This window comes from Sinocyclocheilus anshuiensis, unplaced genomic scaffold (assembly GCF_001515605.1).
Source record: "Sinocyclocheilus anshuiensis isolate Anshui unplaced genomic scaffold, SAMN03320099.WGS_v1.1 scaffold183, whole genome shotgun sequence".
Taxonomy (NCBI): Eukaryota; Metazoa; Chordata; class Actinopteri; order Cypriniformes; family Cyprinidae; genus Sinocyclocheilus; species Sinocyclocheilus anshuiensis.
This window is the reverse complement of record NW_015548309.1, coordinates 2,820,519-2,844,792: the sequence shown is the minus strand read 5'-3', so window position 1 is coordinate 2,844,792 and position 24,274 is coordinate 2,820,519. Positions and strand designations below refer to the sequence as shown.

Genomic DNA, 24,274 nt, shown 5'->3' with positions numbered 1-24,274 from the left:
GTATTTACATTTTTACATTTAATTAACAAAATGCCTAAATTTGAGTCCTGAAAGTATTTATGGCAAGTGCTTTATGAAAAATTTATATATTTTCTAAATGTACCGACTGCAAAACAAATGTAAATAAATACAATATTTAAATAATAATTATAACAATAATAATAATAATAATTCTGAAATAATAATAATAATAATAATAATAATAAAATTATTATAATATTATTGTATTTATAATAATTATTATTATTATTATTATTGTTGTTGTTGTTGTTGTAGTAAATTAAATAATATATTATAAATAGAATAAAATAAACACAAATTGTGGGTATTTTATTTAAAATTATTATTATTATTGTTGTTGTTGTTGTTATTGACATTTTTATAAACAATTTCAGTTCTGCATATCAGATATTGAACACTTAAACAATTTTAATAACATCAGTATCAACCATAAGTAATTATTCTGGAAAACAAGCCAAGTTTTAATACCAGGGGTCCAAATCCCTTACTCAAAGTACAGTGACATCAATCGTAAAATTATTATTTGTCTTAGCAATCACTATACCAAAGTTACAAAACCCAATGATGTAGACTTGTGATTTTTCTATTGTGACAAAGATAAGTGTGGTCAGTGACACATAAACTCCTGAAGGCATAACGAGTGTTTTGTGGTTCGCTGGCAGCTGTAATTTGTGTTGTCTGTATATTTTAACTCCAGGTTGTTCCAGAGTGATGATCAGACAGCCGCGTGATGCTGTTTACCCATCCATGAGCAACAGCGAGGAGAAGCGAGAGAGAGGGAAAACATGAAGCATCATCAGTCACGCATCAGCTAGTCTTGTTATCACAATGTGATCTGCCGCTACTGAATGCCCCATCAGCATTTGTTTGTTTTGGCATTACATGCTCGTTCTGTCGAGAAGCAGCACAAGTGTCTGGAGAACGTTTCTAAAGATCGACATGGATCAGAGTAACACAATCATTCTCATCAAGGACCAAAAATTCAGAATGACATACTTGCACGCAGATAAATAACAAGCTAAATAATAATAATATACCTGCATTTTTACATTTCAGTGAAGTAATAGCACAAGAAGCTACATGGTTTCATCATTAATGTTATATCTGTAGCACAAACGAAAATAGACTGATTTACAGATTTACAGATTTTTTTTTACAGATATTCAACTTTTCAAATTCATTGTCTCTTTGTAAAAATAACTTTTTAAATGATTGTTTGGATAATTACTTTTTAAATGTGTAGCACAACAGTTAGACAGTCCACAAATGAGATTGATCAGACTGTTTAACTTATAAATATATCAATTATAATATAATATATATATACATACATATATGTATATGGACCCTATACAACCACTGAAAACCATGCTGCTTTTAACTAACTATTATTATTATTGTTATTATTATTATTATTATTATTATTAACCTTGCATAAATATGGCAGCATAAATAATAATTAATTATTAATTAACTATTATTTATTATTAATATTATTATTATTATTAATAATAATAGTATTATTAGCTATGCATATTTTCAACAAGGCGCAAAATGAGGAAAAGAGTGTGAAATAAACACAGAAAACCACAGCTATCACGCTTGACAGTCTGCTAACTTGTTCTGCATCTTTTTTTGATATATCTGGGCTAAATATGTAACACTGGGTTTAAGTTTCCGACAAATTCTGAAAGGAACCGCAGTCATCCAGCATGCAAACATCATACTCTTTTCCAAGTTGAGCTGTAAAGTGAAGTGGCGCAAAAAGCACAGCTAATGGACTTCACTCTCGATCATTCTTTCCCTTTTGTGGAGAATTTTTCATCCCACATCTAGTCTTAAGCCACTGGTACGCCAGGAGCGGCCGGAACATCTGCTTTAGCTTAAGAGAATCAATAACTGGCCTCTCCAGACTCCTATCCGTCCTAATATTCCTGAGCTCTCTGGGATGCAGGAACAACATCACAACCAACACAGACGGTGCTTGCCTGTTCACTCCATACAAATCTATCCAATTCAGGATTATGCATACATGAAACCCACAGTGTTTGTTTTCAAACCTTTCCCAGAAAAAGGAGTCTAACGGTGTAAGCAGATAAAAACAAGCTACGGAAATTTGCACATGATAAAGCTGACCTCTGAATGATGCACGTGGTTTCAAATTCCACTCAAGCTGAGAGGTTCGAATGCCTGGTTGTTTTGCCAGGCGGCGTGTGCTGTTTACGGATCATGTAGGATTACTGTACAAGGTCCAAAAAAAAAAAAAAACTGATAACCCTCAGTTCTTCCCCTATAAGTAACCAAATGTCCTCATTCCATCAGGGAACAATAGACTTTTGCACATATTGGCTGCATATTTTCAAAAAGATAACAGCACAGTAGAAAGTGTGACAACTAGCCCCGGTGTTTTTTAAAATGCAGGATTACAGATTCCAACTAGATTGTAAAGTTTGTTGGGAATGGAAGAAAAATAATGCCATATGTCTTTGAAACAAAAAAGCACGTTGAATAGCACTAACTGAAAAAATAATGCATTGCATTAACAGTGCTTGCATTTTAATGCCTTGTATTTCCAGGGCTTGCATTTTTAGGTCCTGAAATTTAACATAGTTGTTTATTTAAGATGTGAATATTTCAATTTAAAAAATTTCACACACATTTTCATAATTAAGAATTCAATAATTCATATTCACCTTCTAGAATTATCGGGGCCAGTATAAACATGTGGAAAAGCTGATTGTGTGTATGTTTAATTCAACATCTTCACTGTTTCCCGTAGCCTGCATGTAAGCAGCTTTCTCTACCACAAAGAAGATTATAATGCTATTTTACCCAACGCTGAACTACAGAACTAACATTACATCTGAGGAAGACATATATTGCTTTCGGTTGCTAGCACATTTTTTCAGTTAGTGCTATTCAACGTGCTTTTTTGTTTCAAAGACATATGGCATTATTTTTCTTCCATAGTTGGGACAAACCTTTATGTTGCCTTGAGAAATCCTTGTCTGAATTTTTTTAATAGCTTTGCAAGCTATAAGTGTAAACTTATGGTGAAGTGGGAAGGAAGGAAGGAAGGCATTGAAGTATAATATTCCCTCTAATCTTAAATTCATCCATTACCATGTCTGTTTATAGACTCTATAAATTACTAATAAAATGGGAGGAAGGGAGGAAGGAAGGAAGAAAGAAAGAAAGAAAGAAAGAAAGAAAGAAAGAAAGAAAGAAAGAAAGAAAGAAAGCATTGTTGCTACAATGTTTTAAGATTATGCTAACATGAATAAACATGTTGATAAACATGTTGACTTAGACAAGCAATGTTAGAAACATTGCTAGCATGAATTAACATTTTGTAACATGTTGCTAGTAGGGTTGGGCGATGTCTACCAAATTGGCATCGGACGATGTCTACAGTGAAACATCGTGATGGACGATGACATCAGGGGGGCGGGGTTAGGGGTGTGCCCGAAGCGTGAAACAAATACCGCGTTATACGGAGCCACTAAAAGGTTAGCCACTTGCTAGCGGTAGCCTGTTGCAAAGCCGTTTCAATAGCGGCTCCCTGATGCCTGCAATTTATATACAGTCGCCTATACTTACCCAACGATATAATTGCGAGAAAAAGTATTGAAATATTTTTTTTATCCTCCCATCTCGTAGGCTATTTATTCCCTTTAGGGTTTCCGTAGTACACTTCATTTCCTTTCCGAACACGGAACTGGGATGCGGCGGATTGCGGGAGAGGGGGTGGGGAATCACGATGTCAGCTTAACATCGTGATGTCTGTCAGCCATCGGCGATGGACGATGGCATCGTCTATCGGCCCAACCCTAGTGGCTAGTATTAATTAGCATGTGGCTAACTCGATTATAACATTTTTAACACGTGGCTAACATGTTTTAACATGTTGCTATCATGAATTAGCTTGTTTTAACATTATGCTGGCATGTCTTATGTTGCTAGCACGCTTCTAACACATTTCAGCACATGGATAGCATGCTTAACATTTAAATATGCTTAACTATGCTAGCATGTTACTAGAAGAAGAAGCCTAAATATTTCCCAAATCAACATAATTAGACTGACTAAACAGTGTGTCTGCAACTAGCTTGGCTAATTTATTCATCCTAGACTCTGTATCTACTGAATTGATCGAGTGGAGCAAATGAAGGCCAAAAAAAAAAAAAAAACGTGTCCCAGTTTCAGGCCCAAAGTGGGTCAACAGCAGCCATTTACACCCTATAAACACATCACTTGATAGAAAACAGTGTGGCGCTTGACAGCTAAGGTGTGAAGGGTGTAAAAGTTGGCAGTTTTACAGAAAAGATAGAAGAATATGGGGAAAAAATGGAGTGTGATCTGTTTTCCTCCTTCCCTGCACAAACACAACAGCAAAGCCTCATCTGTGCAAACATCTGACCTTTTCCTGACCCGATGCATTATGGCAATTAAAGCTTTAGTGAGCTACTGTACTGTCAGTGCACCCAAAACAATGGAGTAAACACACTTGCATAACCAACAGCTGGGGTTGGGCTTGCCCCGTGTAAATTTGAGGTGTTAGGTAGCCCATGTCCCAGAATTCCTTTAGGGCAATGGACTCAAAAGTCAAATTAACCTCTTGTCTAATGAGGAGGAAGGCTGAAACCAAACACTCACATCCAGATGGGAGGCTGTGGTTAGTCTCTCCTCTGTAATCCAGTTGGATTCTCACAGGTAAATGCCTAGTAGGGGCCATCCCAACCGCAGCTTTTCCTTTGAGGGTACGGGGCGATCATGAAGCATAATAGTGAGATTCAAAGACGATTATGAACCTGTGAACTTTGAGGTTAAGTTTCACTTCAAGGTTCATTTCAAAGATGATTACAATACAGCCTAGATCCAAATTCACAGGTGTCTAAAGCATTCATATACAGAAAAGTTGTGATATACAAATATCATCCCTAATATTTGTAAATGTATTTGTCAATATTTGTCAATTTAAAAATGTTAGTTTAGTACAATTAACAATTAAAAAAATTATAAATTATAAAGAATATATCAGATGTATACAATTATAAAAATATTATACCATATCTATTTTTGTTATAAAATTATTTTAAAAAACCTGTATTGCAAAATTAATGCAATACATACATACATACATACATACATACATAAAATTAAAAACAATAAATAAATGCTATATAAGCATAATATTTAATGAAATGTATGTAAAATTATACATATATATATATATATATATATATCAGTTATAGTTACATATTATAATTATATAACATGTATTTATATATATAGTCATCGTGGAATTATTCTATCTGCCATTTTTGTCAAAATTGAGTTACTTACATATTCTTATTCTGTGACAACTTATTTACATTATGTGATGTTTTTTTTTTTTTAAGTTGTGACATTTTGGGACTGTTGTATGAAAGAGACTTGTTCCCCATATCCCATTTTACTATATGGAATGCAAAAACTTTGAAGCTCAATATCTTGAAACTGCTCAGAATGCAGATAGAACCTTATAATTCCAAGGTGAAGATTTGGGCTGCGACAATAAATCAATGCATCGCAATTCGTGGATCGATTCTGAGATTTTCAGAATGCATCACGATTCTCTCTGGAATCGATTCTGAGCTCAGCTTTTAACAGCCAATACACACACACACACACATATATAATTTCATTTTTAAAAGTGCCAGTCGAAATAAACATATTGGCCTCCCACACATTCACTCATCTCACTGACATGCACATTAATACAAAACTGTGAATATGGAAAAAAATTACTATAAGATTGCAGCAAGGCATTGCTTTCACTTGTGGTGGTCTACTTTTAACAATGCTAAGTATTGTTTCACAGAAAACGAAATGTCATGTGGTTTAGCACCAACTGCTATTAGAGGATGTCAAAGGTATGCGAGATGCCGCGTACCCCATTTACATGCTAGTATTTACAGCATTTTGCTCATTATGCTAACCCATCTCAGCTCTAGCAACCACAAAACTCAGACCAGCAGAGTATGAGGAAGAAAATATACTGCTAATGTGAAAGAGGTTCTTTCTTATTTTAGACTAACTAATTGCATATTGCCACCTGCTAAAATGCCCATTTGTCTTTAATAAACATATATTAAAAAACTAATCAAGTTTTTGAAGCTAGATCTTGTACTGTGTAGTTTAAGGATGGATAAGTGTATATTGAAATGTAATACACTATAACGATTTACTTTATATAGTTCACCCGAAAATTTTGTCATCATTTACTCACCTTCATGTTGTTTTAAACCTATATGAATTTCTTTTTGTTGAACACAAGAAGATATTTTGAAGAATGTTATTAACCAAAGAGTTGCTGGTACCCATTGACTTTTTTTCATACTATGGAAGTCAACGGCTACCAACATTCTTCAAAATATCTTCTTTTGTGTTCAACAAAAGAAAGAATCTCATACTGGTTGGAACAACTTGAGGGCGAGTAAATGATGACAGAAGTTAAATTTTTGGGTGAACTATCCTTTTAAATCCACTTCTACTCTAAAAACAGAGTGACATTTGCTTTTTTGACTTTTCTAGAAGTAGAATATGACTGTTTTGATGGATGTCATCTCTCCTGTATGTCCGTCATGAAAGCGTGAGACAACAAAAGACAAATCATTAGGCCTGAGGCTGCTGTCGTCATTATATAAGAGCCATCTGCATTTACCATTCAACTCCCAGCAGGCCGAACGAGCCCAATTCAGCCACTTGGCCACACAAAGGAGATACATTACAGTCACCGTCGCTGAGTGGCATTTCATTTAAGACTTAATTTATACCATGAGGGAAGTCAAATAAGGACGCCAGGTGGAGGACTACCAGGGGGCGAGGATCTGCCCCAAATATCTGGGTCTCCAGCTGATCCAGGCTGCTTTCTGTACTGGCCAAAAAGAAGGGCCCGGCAATCCAGCATCGGAATGTGACAAATCTGTGTCAGGCAAACATTTTTTGACAACATTTCTCTTCATATTTAACAAGAAAGACCTCAATTGTGAAATTAACATGTTTAAAGGGCAAAATAAAGTGTCTGAACGTAAAACAAAGGGCTTGAAGCAAAGGAGGAAATCCCTGAATGCTCGAAAACTGTGTCGGATGCTGCCGCCTGAATGTTAAGCAGACCCCATTCAATCAATGATGAGAAGGAAAAAGGAGAACTTGCCTCTCCGGGCGAACTAACTTCAAATGATGAGACGGGAATGAAAGTGATTTAGTGGATTACTTGAAATCCATCGGATTTTCTTTGCATGTAAGCAAAGGGCTTCAAAAGAGCAAATCATTTAGAAAGTAATGAATCCCGGAAGGAAATGTGAGTTTAGAGAAATGGCACGCTTTGCTGTCAGTCAGTGATTAATCAAATCAATCATCATAAAAAGGGGTTGCATAGTACAGCAATATAAATGTTACAGTTTTTTTTTTCCATGGTATAGGGTGTTCACATGTGGCTTTTTTCTCTAAAACCCATTAACCATGGTAAAAATCGCTAACACACGTCAACTCTTTTTTTTTTTAGGACCATGTGATATTTCAGTTTTTCTTTTTTAATAAATCTGCAAAAATGTCAACAATTCTGTGTTTTTCTGTCAATATGGGGTGCTGTGTGTACATTAATGAGGAAAAAAAATTAACTTAAATGATTTTAGCAAATGGCTGCAATATAACAAAGAGTGAAAAATTTAAGGGGGTCTGAATACTTTCCGTACCCACTGTATATATATATATATATACACACACACACACACACACTTGTAAAAATGTAATATATATATATATATATATATTAGGGCTGGGTAAAAAAAAAAATGTATTTCTCGATTTTAATCGATTCTCATTTTTATGAAACAATATCGACTCATAAATAAGGTTGGGTATCGTTTGGGTTTTTTTTAGATACCAGTGCCAAATCCATACTTTTAAAACCGTTCCGGTGCCTAAACAGTGCCTGGACCAATACTTATTAAAAAATTAAAAAATTAAAAAAAATTCCCAAAAAAATGATGGATTGAAGATGGCGTACCATCGATAAATATCGATACAGTTTTATTGCCCAGGCCTAATCCAAAATAATCGATATTGAATCGAATCGCAAGCTTGTGAAGGATAATCGAATTGTGAAATTTGTGTCAAAACCCAGCCCTAACACAGGTGCATCTCAATAAATTAGAATGTCGTGGAAAAGTTCATTTCAGTAATTCAACTAAAATTGTGAAACTCGTGTATTAAATAAATTCAATGCACACAGACTGAAGTAGTTTAAGTCTTTGGTTCTTTTAATTGTGATGATTTTGGCTCACATTTAACAAAAACTCCTATCTCCTATTCAGTAATGGCCATAAAGCAAAGCAACTGCACAGATGACTAAGTCTCAAATCAATGAGACCAATACAGGTTCACACGATGCGTAGAAGACGTATTAACAATCAGCAGGGTGTTAATTATCCCTGCTGTCTACATGTAAGAAGAAATGCATTAAGTATATCCATTCCTGGTCTTACTGGGTGTAAAGTGATCTAGATATAGCACATCATCAAGTCCATGAGAAAGTGTGGCAGCTAGTCTTAGCGAGACATGTTGAATTTGGTGTGGTTGCCTTGACAGCAGCAGTCAGGCGAGGATACGAACGCCGTATTGCACCCCCTGACAGCTTAGATAACAGCTAATAGCCTCTCAGGTCCACTTTCAGTTCGTTTTCCCCATGGACAGAGCGGAGAAAATCTGTCGAGACATGTACATGTGTGCAAGTGTCTATAATGAAAGATTAAAAAAAAAACATGTCCAATCTGTTCCAACTGGACTAGAAGGAAAAACTGACCGTCCATTAAAGCGATAGTTCACCCAAAATGGAGATTTTGTTATCATTTGCTGACCCACTTATCTTTTCAGGTTGCTACCTTTTTTTTTTTTTTTAAGTAAAACTCAGCTTATAGTTTATAGTGACCACATTGGACATCTTTTAAAAGGGCAAAAAGGCACGGGGTGATCGGTGCTCCGATCAGGATTTTTGAGGCCGATCACAGAAAGCAGTATCTGCCGATCCGATCACCGATACCGATCTTTTTAAAGCCTTCTTTTTATCATGTAGAATTATTTATAGTGATGATCCAATCAAGATTTTTAGACATTTATTCAGGGCCTGAATTTCATTTTTGAAAATGAATTCTTCTCTTAGGTGACTCTTGTGAGAGGATTTTTTTTTTCATTTGAGTGGTGGAGGGGGGGCATTTTTTAAACATCTTTCAAAAATCTATATTTATCTCACCTAAATGTTTGATCATGCAACATCACAAACATTCTAAATTAAAACTTACCATTGACAGAAACAGTCAGCTCTACTGCCTTTTTTTTTTTTTTGCATTTAAATCTTTATTACAAGCAATCCTGCGATTCATAAAAGAACTTTAAGAACTTAAAAATTATTGCCTTGTTTATCTAAAAGTGCTCTTTTCCTTTAAACCTAGCCAAAAATCCATAGCATATGTGTTGACTGTGAAACACAGTAGACTTTAATTATAAGCATTTATGGTGTAATTACTACATTTTTGTGTCAATGCATGATCATATTTACTGCAAACAATGCGCTGTTACTTTAATTCAGCGCGTGAGGCGTAGCAAAAATAGACCCGGTGTGGAAACGATCTCTGCACTGCTGCAGACGCACCGCTCCTACATGCACAGCCAGACTGCAACCGTGTGTGCAGTGTGAACGCTTTAATCCGTTAACATGAGCGCGGAAAAAATACGCACCACATACGCACTGCAAACAAAGTAATGTGAACCTGGCGTTATGTGTGTGCGCTGCGAGTGTGCATGAGTGCACGGTCTCCAGGAGATCACGCGAGAGTTGAATGGTTTAAACACTGGCAAGAATTTAAAAGAAAAAAATGCAATTTATAAACGTGTGACGATGTCTGTGACTGTGTTGACTGTGTCAACTGTGCAGCATGCAGCTCACTTATAGTGCAGACGCAATGTGATTTGAAGACATTTGCATTTTGAGAGAGAAAGAGCGCGCGCAGTGATTCACTCACGCTGTTTGTGAAATTATGTCTCACAGAAACTTTTTCAAATTACTTTATAAGTTATTTAATGAAGAAATATGAATTGTACCTCACCTAAAGCATTATAATTATTTCACCCGCACCGGACAGAGACGGCGCCGCTGCATGTCATGCCAAACCTCTCACGTGACGGCAGGCGCGTCATCAGCTTGAGATCGGTTTTATGAGATCGGCCTTTTTAGAGACCGCCGGCATCCAGCATTGTTTCTCGTCCGGTATTGAATGTCGTCTCTCCCCGCTACGTGTGTGTTCCTGGTTCCAAATAAAGTCTGTTCGTTGGAAGTTTACTCCTCGTCTCCTTGTTCCTTGCTCCCTCACAGTAGCGAACGTGACAATGGCGAGTAAATAATGCAAATTTTAATTTCTGGGTGAACTAATTTATTAGACAAAACTGTTAAACAGAGACAGTAATGTAATTACGATGGAGAATGGGAGGTCCTCGCGTCCTCTGGCTCTAAGCTTAAATGAGTTTAGTTTAAACACATATATCAATGTGTGCTGTTCAGGTCTCACCTGTGCGCGCACGCGCTATCAGCACCCGGGTGATGACGGAATAAATGAATGCTCATATTCCAGCATACGGCATTCGCATTGAACAAGAGTGAATGGTTTGTCCACGTTTTTGTTTTTTTCATCACTGTTGTTGTAATGTACTGGGAAGCCAGAATGCGCATCCATCAACAAAAATATACATTAGCCGAGCCCTGTTTGTCTTACGTGTTATTTATAGCAAACCATATTACAGATACGTTGTCAGATTTAAGCTGAACCGCGGTCCTAGCGCGTGCCGAACCGTGTTTGGAGAACCGTACGGTTCGACGAACCGTTCCACCCCTAATTAGGCCTACTATAAGATTACAGTTAACAACAGAGCCCAAGCATACATTTTATTACTATTTATTTTTAAATATAACAAGCAACACTCATTTTATGCAAACATGTAAATTGCACATAATGTAGTTTTTAAATTAACTTCTAAATGATAAAAATTCTATTTGTTGTTAAAATATAATAATTTACACAGTGCCTTTGAGTTGAATTACTGAAATAAATGAACTTTTCCACAACATTCTAATTTATTGAGATGCACCTGTAGTAGTAAAGAGGAAGGGATGATCGCGCTGCCATTTGAACGGAGGCGTTTATATAGCGATCTGTTGCGCCACATCAATGTTGCGCCATCAATGTTGCGCCAAGACAGCATTTATTGTTTGAATTTGAACTTTGAATTTCCTGAAAAAAGGACATAATTTGAAAGATGAGAGTTTGTTTCTAACAATATATAAAACTGGAAGTTTCCAATGAAGTTCCGCTCGTGCAGTGGTTAAATCAATGTATTTGTTCGGTACACATGTGTACAGAACCGAAAGGCCCGTACCAACAATTTTCGGTACGAATACGTGTACCGTTACACCCCTAATATGTAATATAGTTTTCTCTTTACCTAGTAGTAAAGAGAAAGGGATGATCGTGCTCACTCGTGCTTCACGCTGCCGCTTGTACTAAGGCATTTAGTACATGTCGCGCCACATCAAAGAGCGTCAAAATGGCATTTATTGTTTGAATTTCCTGAAAAATACATAATTTGAAAGATGAGACTTTGTTTCTTATCAAAAGTAACAATATATAAAACTGGAAGTTTCCAATGAAGTTCCGCTCGTGCAGTGGTTAAATCAATGTATTTGTTCGGTACACATGCAAACTTTTCGGTACGAATAGGTGTACCGTTACACCCCAAATCTATATATAGGCTATATATATTCCACATTACAATAGAAAGACATGAGGGTGAATAAATGATGTCAGTATTTTCATTTTTGGGAGAACTAGTCCTTTAACAGATGTCTGTGAAAGCTGTATCTGTAGTGCCGTCTGAGCCAGACACCAGCAGCCCCCCTTCCTGACAAGAGCACTGATAACGAATATCCTTCTCTTTACATCCATCTCTTCCTCACGCATGATCCCTATTCACACAGAAGCCTTTTCCCTGCATTAATGAGGCATTCAGCGGCACACTTAATTATATCCACGTTCCAGCCGCCAATTGCGTATTAATAATCTCCCTGTTTGTGTGCACCCTGAACTGGTGGTCAAAGGTCAGATGGATTATGAGGTCGGGGGGAGTGTGCCTTGTTTAGGATCAATAACGGGATTTGTGCAAAGAACCAGACTTCTGTTTCAAAGGGTGGGGGATTGTGGTTTTCAGAAAGGATCTTGTTTTTGCAAGAGAGTCGATTTGCCCATCTGATTGTTTCATGTATGTGTCCATATCAACAGTTATAAGAGGTGCGAACAGATCTTTAGGTAAGGTATTTTGATGACATCTCATTAGCTTCTGGATTATACAGCCAGGTAGACGGCATATTCAATTATATGCGTGTTATTTCCCCATCTGGAGCCTGAGTCATGATAGAAATGGGATATTATCTCCTGGCCCCCTCCCAGGTCCTTCTAAATCACTGTGTCAGCTCTTTTGAGGGCGTGGCCTGTGAATGAAGAGGCAATTACATGCGCTGAGGTTTTGAGAAGCCCCGCCCCCTCAAATCCCTCAGCTCCGGTCGTTACAGAATATTTTCTATAATGAAGGAATGGCCAGCTGCACTTCCACAACAACCTGCTAATCCCACAGGGTGGCCACTTCCACAGGGTGCCCGCTTCCACACAGCTTTAACCCCCCTCGCCCGCTCCACTGTCCCAGGGGGATTGAATACTATAGGAAACAAGGGCAGGGCAGCACGACAGCTAGCCCCAGGCTGAACACACAAACACACATTCATGAAAACACACAGCAGAACATCCCAGTCAAAGCTCTTCTGGGCTCACTGAGCCTTCAAGGGCACTTTAGACGGCACCCCTCGGGCGGCTCTGTTCCAAATCATTCATGATGGGCTGTGTTTGCTTTTTATTGAATGCGTCTCAAAAAATGTTTGGGTTATTTCTCACCCAAAATCCAGTGATATTAATTGGAGCTTATTTTTAGGACATTTACACCCATAATTACTAGGGGTGGCACTAGGGGTGTGCGATATTGAGAAAAAATTATATCTCGATATTTTATGAGATTTGGTAAAATTTTGAAAAATACCGTGATATAAATTTTTGGTCATACCGCCCAGCACTAGTGTAGTCTTTATCCAGTCATAAAAACAGAATTCACAGTTTAACGCGGAATGTCACGGAATTTGTCACATTTTGAATGAATTAATCAAAAGTAGGTCATTACACTTAAATCAAATCACGATATGGACTACTATCTGTAAATATTAAGCCGCAAAAGTCGATTTAAATATGAATCCTGTATGTTCTGCCTGTCTCTGTTAATGAATGGCATAGACGCGCGGTTTCATTTACTATACACATACTGAAGCACGCCTGACACTCGCTGTGATTTCAGCGTCTGCCGTCTCACTAAATGAGGACGTAAACACATCACACAAAACATTTCTTCCATGTTTTAATTTTAATAGTAAATCCCCTTTGTTTGCCAAAAAACTTGTTTGCTTCATTTTCAATAATTAAAAGATAAATTATAAATTAAATTAATGTTTTATGCCTTCATTTGATAACCAGAAAAATGTAAATACACAACACAGGATTTCTGAGAGAAAAAAAATTCACAAGGCTACTTTAAGAAAAAAAATGAATAAATTAAGCTGTTTTATGCATTCAAATAATTAGAGATGCTAAAACACAGAATTTGGTAACAATAAAAAATATAAATAGTATGGTGAGAAAAAATAAAACATTTCATAGGGCCCTAAACATGTAATTTTTGATAAACTTTTAATAAATTGATGTGAAAATGATCATTGATGTGAGTTTCATGATTTTAATTAATTAGACATGCTTTTTAATTAATACAATTGAATTTAACTATTAAAAAGGAGTCGAGAAAATTTTTTATGAAAAAAACGGAATCCAGAAAATTTAAAATGGAAAAACGGAATTTGGAAAAAAATTAAATGGAATTTCATAGGGCCCTAACTATCCCTCAGCCTTGCCGCGCGGGCCCCCCAGTTTGGGAATCACTGCTTTATTCTTTTAAATGGATATATTAATCGTGTTTATTATTATTTTTTTTTATTAAAGTGGAAATCAGTTTACTAAATAATGTAAACTTGACTGACTGCTTCACTTCCACTATAAAGGGATATTTATGTTGTTTATGATTTATTTTTATTTATACTATTTATAATTTTTGTGCAATTACTTGCCTGTCAGTTGAGTTTGTGGCAAAACATTTTGCAGTGTTTACGTTGTTTATTACGGCATAAAATTGATTAAAATAGATGTTTAATGTCATAAAGTACAAGTTGATTTCAAAATGCACCTACTTTTTTGCATTTGTGTTTTTCAGTTGAATAAAAGACTATTTTTCCCTATATATTTCATCATTCATGATTTCTTTAAAAAAGTCTAAAAATCTCATCTCGTCCTCGTGAACCCAGTCTCGTGTCTCGCCTCGTGGGATAAGTGTCTCGTCACACCCCTAATAATTACTGTAATAAAAAAATAGTACAGTAATCAAAATCATACTGCCTTGCCCTTTTTTTCAGCATAAATTAAATTCTGCACAACCAAAATATATAATGTACAGATACTTCAAAGAATTTATTTAGATTAGATTAGATTTGCTTTACAGTAATTTTTCCACACTACAGTAATGAGAATTTGGAGAGGGGGAATGTACATATTTATTATTTATAAATCTATCAAATGCAATTTAATCATCACCCAAAGTCAAGTGACATTAAACACTGGATAAAGAAAACTGAGCTCATTTTTAGGACGTTTTCCCATAAAATTATCTTTACTATAATGAAAAAAAGTATAGTAATCAAAATCATGCTGCCTGTTTATTTTTTCAGCATAAATTACATTCTGCACAACAAAAATACATAATAGATACTCTGAATAATGTAATTTATTAATCAACTTATTTATATTTAAATAATACTGCATTTGTTTTTGCATTGCAGTATTTTTTTTCCACACTACAATAATGAGAATTTAAAGAGGGCTGATGTAGATATTTATTCATATTTAAAAATATAATAAAATGTAATTACAGCAAATAAGACACACTGAATTGCTGCATTTAAATGTGCACTTATTGTATATAATATTTAATCAAACTTCATTATTGACAGAAAATGTACAGTTACTGAAAGCCAACGGCAATAAAATGCCAAATATCAAGCAATTTACTAAAGGTTTTAAAAGTATGCTGCATTTTCTTTATGCAAAATTGTATATATTTTTAATCTTCTGACTCATTTTGATTTTGGTGTGACTTATGATCCAGACATGTTATTCCAATTATTGCAATGAAAATACAGTTGATATAATTCAAACATAAATCCAAGTTTAAATTAGATTTTTAGTAGAAGAAAATGAATGCGTACATCATCATGCCTGACAGTACACACTATCAGATTTAGCAACAGGGGTGTATGTTTTTTTTAACTCAATGAGGGGGCAGAGGATTTTTTTAGCATTTCTAAAAATTGGTAGAACAAGGCAGACTGATTCATAGAAAATATCCAGAGGAGCTTAAATAGTTTCAAAAGTTAGTCATATTCCACCCTCGATCTATTTCAGGCTCACAGTTAATCACATTTGTCTTGCGAAATGAAGACAGCAAAGGAAGAAATGCACACAAAAAAAAAAGGTTCCGCCAAAAATGTGGGTATTTCCACCCATTCAGCGTCTGTGTCTGTTTCCTCAAATGCCACGGCTGTCAAAAACAACATTAGGGCAAAAAATATCATCTCTTCTTAGTTCCTGTTAGCAGGTAAAAAGCCTAAAAGGAGGGCCATTGAGACTCTTACACAACTTGGATTTTCAAACATTGCCTTGATTTAATTAGCTGTAATTAATCCAATTGAGGGCTAATTGGCATCTTATTGCAGTGACTGTGGGGGTTCATTCATATTTCATCAGTGGCTGAGAGTCATTCTTCACTACTTCACATACGAGCACCGCTCGCCAGCCTCCAATTAAACACTAAAACATGGATTTTGTTTCTGGAAAAAGATCAAACGCAAAAATACCAAGCCGCTGGATATAAAACCCAAAATCCCTGTTGGGGTGTGAGTCCCACTTTAAAGTAACAGACGTGGCAAGATGACAAAGTCCTCAGAGAAATCACCAAAACTCAAGACAAGATCCCTGAAGAGAAAACATTTGGTTTCACTCTAACAAGCATTCTTTTGCCCACAGATTTGGGTCTCATTGTTAAAATCTCTGAGTTTTGAATACATTTATCACACTGATGACAGTGTATGTAATGTATGTAATGTAACAGGAAATGCTAAGTGCACCTAGACAGCCTGGTGACTACCTAAACTTGATAACTTATTTAATATGTTTATATTAATATATTGACTTTTTTTTTTATTTATTCATTTCTCAATCGTCATCTTTAGCCCAAGAGCACAAAAACCGGTTTCCACAATCATCGGATTGAAGACAAAACATGCATCCATTTTAACTGCTCACTGCATAACTATATCATAAACCAGATCGCATGTCATTTTAATTTGACAATGGTGCAAAACCTCACTTGACCCAATCTCACCAAATGTCACCAATCCGGCATATGAGCATGCATTACTTTCAACTCAAATACGCAAGATAAAACGGTCATCTCAGTAGAGCATTACTTCATGAAACTCAGATCATGTTGGCATACGATACATAACGCATAATACATTTCACATATGCTTTGGGATGAATGACAACACAGCTCACAAAACACATTTTCCGCTTTTCATTTATTTTGCAGCGACTATATTAACTTACTCACTAGCACTGATTCTCACAGTTGTGTTGCAGTCTTGGTAAAACAGGACTGGGGTCTCAAAAAGAAGAGTAAAGGGTGAAACCTAGTAGAGGAAATGCACTATACAGGACGTGAATATGAATAAATATGTTCATTTCCACTCAATAACACACCGTGTGTAAAACAGCATACACTCAGCCACTCAAACAAAGTCCCAAAACACTTGTTTCTTCTCCAAACATGTAGTTATAAGCAAACCAAGCAGGTTTCGCGTTAGAACCAAAAACAAACACTGTGTGAAAGCAATAGCGGTGTGTGGTACAGCACTGATTCAATAGTAACAGACGCTCAGAGTCGCCTGAAGAAATAAACAGCAAACTTACCGACTCCGTATTTCTCGTGTTCCGTAGGAATCCACATATTCATGGGGTTTGTTGAGAAAAAAGCGTACGAAACAGCGCGCTGTGCAGTGCTTATGTTAAATCCCTCATTCGTCCAGATTCACATCATCCTCTCGCGCAGTCATTGTTCATACCGCTCGAGCGATCAACTGTCTGCGCTGCACGAGATGAGAACGCGGCGGCGCGCGCTTAGATACAACTGAGTAGCATGATGGGAAATGTAGTTTCGTGACGTGCGCGAAAAAGAACAACGATAGCGATTAGACCAGAGAGGTTTAATAATAACAAAGATTTGTATTAAGACCTCTTTTTTTAATACATTTTTTCCAGAAAATGTTATTTATGTTTATTATATCCCTGACATTTTATCAGAACCAATGGTTATATATCAAGAGGATGAGGTTTCAGATTTTTTTATCTTTTTTATTTTCTGTTTTTAATGAAATATTTTAGGCTATATTATTTATTTTAACTGTATTCTATTGTATATGGGTTTCGTTATGTTCCATTTTTATTTTATCTGAATTTAATATTTTATACTGAATTTATTTATTCATTTATTTAAAGTTGAAATGTGAAATCTTCAAACATATTTACCAGATATTGCTACTACACCTTACACACATTCAAAGACATCAAGCACATGCATTAATATGGCATAATCCATAAATCCCTTTGCAGGCTAAGCAAAAATAAATAATTAAATTAAAAAAAATTTACCATACATGATGCAGATTCATGAGTGCAAGACAATACATAGTAAATAAATAAATAAATGCACATATTCAATCATAACCCTTCACTCATACAGTGTATTGTCTATGTTAAATGCATGACAGAGAAAAAGCAAGGGTCAAAGGGTTCTGGTACATGAGAATGGTGTAGATCTGATCTGAATTATCAATCTAATAACCTGCACTAATCCAATTAATGTTGCAACCTATTTCCTGTATGAAAAATCTACGCACACAGATCATCTAGAAATGAGCTAGATGATCTTTTCAGAAACATTAATTTCGAGAGTATTATTATTCAGTTATTAAAAATAATAAGTATTATCAATATAAAACAATTAAATAATAAATATGTTTAATATTACTGTGAAATTATTTCGTTTCTATTACATTGCATTAGTATGTTTTTATACTCACTATAGTACTGCATTGTTAAATGTATTGTTTATTCAAATAAATTATTTATTTATTTAGTATCTTATTTGTAGTTTATTTAGTAATCCATGTTTTATTCCTATTTTTTTTTTACACTGTTTCTCTAATTGTTTCCACAAGACCATGGTGAAGTGAACGATGCACTCATAAAGACAGCTACTTGTTTAATCCCTGAATGAATCAGTGTTTTAAACAAATCAGTTGAATGAATGATTCAGTAACTAATTTTAATTTTTTTTTAACTCACTTGTTTTGCTCCTGAATGAATCAGTGTTTTGAATGAATTGATTGATTGAATGATTCAATAACTCATTTATACAGAAGCTGTTTTTGAATGAATCAGCTGATTAAATTATTCAATGCATCGGTCATTAAAAGGCGGTCACTTTTCGCCATCTACTGGTATAACAGTGTAACCTGCAAAAAGAATCACTGAAAATCCATCGCTAATGCACAGACTGACACAAACACAGGCTATCAGCTCAGCCAATCAAATCCAAGGACAGGAACTGTGTTTAATAAATTATAAATGTGCCCCACAGAACAACTGTGAAATAATAATTGTAGCCTAGTTTCTGAATCCTCAAATACACAGTCAGAGTTGGACTAGGATACCTGGCGTGCATTTATTGGATTCGTGGACAATGATAAAGTACATTTCCATTGGTCTGAAAGCAGAGACTGTGTGTCTTTGTCACATGAGAGACCACCGTGCGAGAGGCAGAATCCAAGAAACAGGGTTCAACCAGCCATGCATACTAAACACATGCTGGAGCTTTAAAGTCTGCTCCTGTCCCAGCACGACTTACTCTCTCTCTTGCTCTGCAGTATTTCAAGTGTCCTGCACTCGAGCTGGCTGGTTAAGACACAATTTAAGACACAGTTTCCGTGAATCGCTCAATGGTGCTTGACTGGATGATTACCTTGCTTAAGAAAAACTGTAAAACAGTCAATAATCACATCATATTGCTGAGTTTTTTCTGCTGTCATTCATTAATTTATAACGTAATGATGACTGAAAGGTTGGTTACTAGTGTTGGCTTTGGTGGGAGAGAGTGTCCTCAGTGATGCAGTATTTCAAGTGTCCTGCACTCGAGCTGGCTGGTTAAGACACAATTTAAGACACAGTTTCCGTGAATCTCTCAATGGTGCTTGACTGGATGATTACCTTGCTTAAGAAAAACTGTAAAACAGTCAATAATCACATCATATTGCTGAGTTTTTCTGCTGTCATTCATTAATTTATAATGTAATGATGACTGAAAGGTTGGTTACTAGTGTTTGCTTTGGTGGGAGAGAGTGTCCTCAGTGACATTCTCTTAGTTTATTATAGAAACAAAGAAATAAATACATGAAGGAATAAATAAATAAACAAAGAAATCACCTGTAATGATTAAACTGCCATTACTGCAGTGTTAGTAAATTAATAAATAAATAAAAAACTAAACACTAAACAAATTAATTAATGAATATTAGATTTTTTAAAATAAGGTCACTAGAATTACTGAATTGCAATTATTTCAGTGTGTAAATAAATCAATGGTGCTTGACTGGATGATTACCTTGCTTAAGAAAAACTGTAAAACAGTCAATAATCACATCATATTGCTGAGTTTTTCTGCTGTCATTCATTAATTTATAATGTAATGATGACTGAAAGGTTGGTTACTAGTGTTGGCTTTGGTGGGAGAGAGTGTCCTCAGTGACATTCTCTTAGTTTATTAAAGAAACAAAGAAATAAATACATGAAGGAATAAATAAATAAACAAAGAAATCACCTGTAATGATTAAACTGCCATTACTGCAGTGTTAGTAAATTTATACATAAATAAAAAACTAAACACTAAACAAATTAATTAATGAATATTAGATTTTTTTAAATAAGGTCACTAGAATTACTTAATTGCAATTATTTCAGTGTGTAAATAAAACAAATTACTAAACAAAACAAAACAAAAAAAAGAAATAATTACTTTTTTAATAATAATTCATTTTAAAATCAGCAATGACTTAATTGTCATTATTTCAGTGTGTAAATAAAACAAATTACTAAATGCACAAATAAATAAACTAAACTAAATAAATAATTACATTATTTAATAATAATTTATTTAAAATAAAGTAATGACTTAATTGCAATTATTTCAGTGTGCAAATAAAAAAATAGAATAAAAAACAAATGACTAATCAAACAAACAAATATGAATATAATATTCAAATATGAAGTAATGACTTAATTGTCATTATTTTGGTGAGTAAATAAAAAAATAAATAAAAACGAAAGATTAAACAAATGTTTGTTTGTTTTTTAAATAAAGTCACCAGTAATGACTTTATTGTCAATGTCAGTGCTAAACAAACAAAGAAACAAATAAATAAAGCAGATGAGAAATTTAATTGGATGGAAAATGGTATGTGCTGTTAAGCCTTCTTTTAAGCTGAAAGATCTGTAACCTGGAAGAATCTGATCCGCGTATCTCCAGGTTCTCAGAGACACAACACATGCGGGCATGAGGACGTGTAAAGAGGATGAGAGGAGCAGCTATCTTTGTTCTTTCCTCCTTTCATGCGTCCATACAAACATGTGGCGAACATGCCAGCGACCCTCAGCACATCTGAGCAGCGGCTGCAGATTGAAGCTCACCATGTGAAGTCTTATCTGTTCTTCTTTCAGTAGAGGGAACAAAGAGTTTTCCTCCAAGTATCAAAAACTTTGATTTTACATCTAAAAGGTTTTATTTTCAAATAAAAATATTTTGCACAGCACTTCCATGTTTCTGGACATGTACTATGGTTATACCAGGTTTTTTGGACATGCACTTTGGAAATGTAATGGCTTTAATCATGTACCAAAGCATTACTGTGGTTTTTTTTGACATATATCACAAGTGCCACCATGTTTTTTCAACATATAATGGTATTATTAATTTTGAGCATTGTACTGTGGTGAAAGATCGGAAACTGAAAAACTGAAACCGAAACAGTATATTTTTACGTTTCTAAATCTGTATGTGTAAAGACAAAAGAATCATGACTAACAGCTGCTATTTAACTTATTGGTGATTATGAACTCCACTAATGAGTGTAACACCCACCTGCAACTTCTGTAAAACCACAGCACATGCTCACAAAAGAAAAACAGCCCATCCACACCCTCGCCATCTCTAATCCTACCTGCAGAACCAGCCTTCCCAAACGAATCATTTCAGTGAATTATCAAGCATGAGCTTCGTCAGTGCAAACAAGCCACAGGGTGCCATTACAGCTCAAAAACAGCCTTATGTTTGTATCAACATAGATAGCAGCAAATACAAACACTCATCACACTCACTAGACTAGACACAGGCAAACAAATCTGTGGTTGGTTACTATTTGCATTGGTGGGAGAGATCAGTAATGACCTCAATGTCATTAGCAGTGTTGAAGAAACATATACAGTAAATATATGAAGGATGAAGGAATAATAATAATAATAATAAACAATCTATTGCCATTATTTCAGAGTATACATAAATAAATAGTTTATAAGTATTATTTACATGTAAGTAAATAAGTAAATAAATAAATATAAATAAATAAATGGAAAACAAACAAATTAATAAATAATGAAGTAAACATTAACTACATATTTAAATTAATTAAATATTTTACATTTTAAACAAATTAATCATAGATGACTTTATCATCAACATGTCAGTGTAATAAATAAATAAATAAATAAGTAATGTTAAAGACAATATGAATTTGTTTATTGTCAGTATGTCAGGGTGTTATAAACAAACAAACAAACAAACAAATAAAATAAAGTCTACATTAATGACTAAATAAATAAATAAATATTCTTAAAGTCAACACAAACTACTTTATTGTCATGTCAGGATTTTATAAACAAACAAACAAACAAATAAAATAAAGTCTGTATTAATGACTTTATTTTCAATATGCCAGTGTGATAAATAATAAATAAACATTCAAGTCAACACAATTACTTTTATGTCTGTATGTCAGGATTTTATAAAGAAATAAATAAATCACCAGTATGGATTTCATTGTCAGTACATGAGTGTGTACTCAAATAAATAAATAAACAAAGTCTACATTAATGTGTTTATTGTCAATATGTCAGTGTGATGAATGAATGAATGAATGAATGAATGAATGAATGAATTAATTAATAAATAAATAAATAAATAAATAAATAAATACATGTTATTTGTGAAATTTATGCATGTAAAAAAGAAGCAAATAATGGGTATTCAGTTAGGAAAAGCACAAGTACTCTAACAAATGTCTAAAGTCTGTCGATTTGGCTTTCCCAGTGTGTGAGATGCAGTGCTGCTTTGAGTAATTGATGACGATAAACTAGGCTGAGTAGGAGGAAGAGGTTTTCTCTAAAAATATTGACTGTCCAAAAAAAGCGCTTTTTTTATATGGTGGTGAGGTGTGTGGTGACGGTTTCTTGAGTCATAAACAACAATGATTGCAAAAAATGGCATCGCTGAGTGAGAGGTTTACGTCGACATGCCTCATGACCTCACAAACTCGCTCTAACAAAGGTACAGACAGCTTCTGGCACCGCGCTCACATACCCCGCCAAAGAGACCGTAAATAATCACTGGCTTCATTTGTTTTCTTCATGGTGTGATGGATGATGGATTTCTGTGGCTCCTTGATGGTGTTGTGCCTGGACCTGTTGACGGGCAGCAGACCATACATCCCAACTGGTACATTCAGACCAGCAGCTCGTCTGACATCACAGCTCCAGTGACATAACCTTCAGGATCCTCGCGGCTGCCAGCAGCTGACATGTCTATTTTTGCCAGCGACCCGCCAGGCTTGACTGCTGGATATGCACCCTTCACTGGTTTTAGAGTGTGTTGATGACTGATGATGTAAGTAGCTTCATGTCACACCGGCTTTTGAGTCTGACATTTTCTTGAAGGTGAAGTGTGTCATTTTTTATTTTATCTTAAAGGGTGGTTCACACAAAAACGAAACTTGTAATCATTGTCTCCCTCATGTCGTTGCAAACCTGTATTAGTTTCTTTCTTCTGTAGTTTCTTTCTTCTGTAGAACGCAGAAGAAGATATTTTGAAGAATGTTTCAACCTGTATTGCCAAAACATGTTTATTAACAAACTAATATATTGTGTTATACAATAAATGAATACATGAATACAGTCACCGGTAATCATTCAATTAATGGATGGATCAATTAATCAATTAATCAAGAAAGAAAGAAAGAAAGTCATACACATACACACTAGTCACATATATACACATACAGTCACTAGTGGCTGGTAATTTGTAATGACTTCAATGTTAATATATTTATTATGTGATAAATAAATTATACATACATACATACATATATAATCTGCATTTCAAGGTTAAAGACTTTTTTCACTTTCACTTCTTTTTTTGGTGTTTGACTTGTTTTTGTGGTTTTATCTTAAGCTAGAGCACTTCAAACAGCACTTCTTTTTTTTTGAAAGGACAAACTAACATCTATGAAAGTGCTTTTATTGTCACATTCTGCTTATTTTCAATGGCAAAAGGTCACTGGATTGTTTCTTTACACACACACACACACACACACACACACACACACACACGCACACACACACACATGTTGTGTTTCTATGTTTTATGGGGACATTCCATAGGCGTAATGGTTTTTATACTGTACAAACTGTATGTGCTATTGCCCTACACCAACCCTACCCCTAACCCTACCCCTCACAGGAAACTTTGTGCTATTTCAGATTTTCAATACACTCCATTCTGTGTGATTTATAAGCGTTTT

At 35.0% G+C, this 24,274-nt stretch overlaps 1 protein-coding gene across 1 annotated transcript in view; it reads right to left on the bottom strand.

Moving 5' to 3' along the window:
• Nucleotides 1-17,450, bottom strand: part of dock4b (dedicator of cytokinesis 4b) — a 102,425-nt gene extending 84,975 nt beyond the window's left edge. Inside the window, exon 1 of the mRNA XM_016444162.1 lies at nucleotides 17,283-17,450. Within this exon, the coding sequence (XP_016299648.1) occupies nucleotides 17,283-17,325 (43 nt within the window). The 5' untranslated portion in view covers nucleotides 17,326-17,450. The remainder of the gene's footprint in view (nucleotides 1-17,282) is intronic.
• Between the last annotated feature and the right edge of the window lie 6,824 nt (nucleotides 17,451-24,274).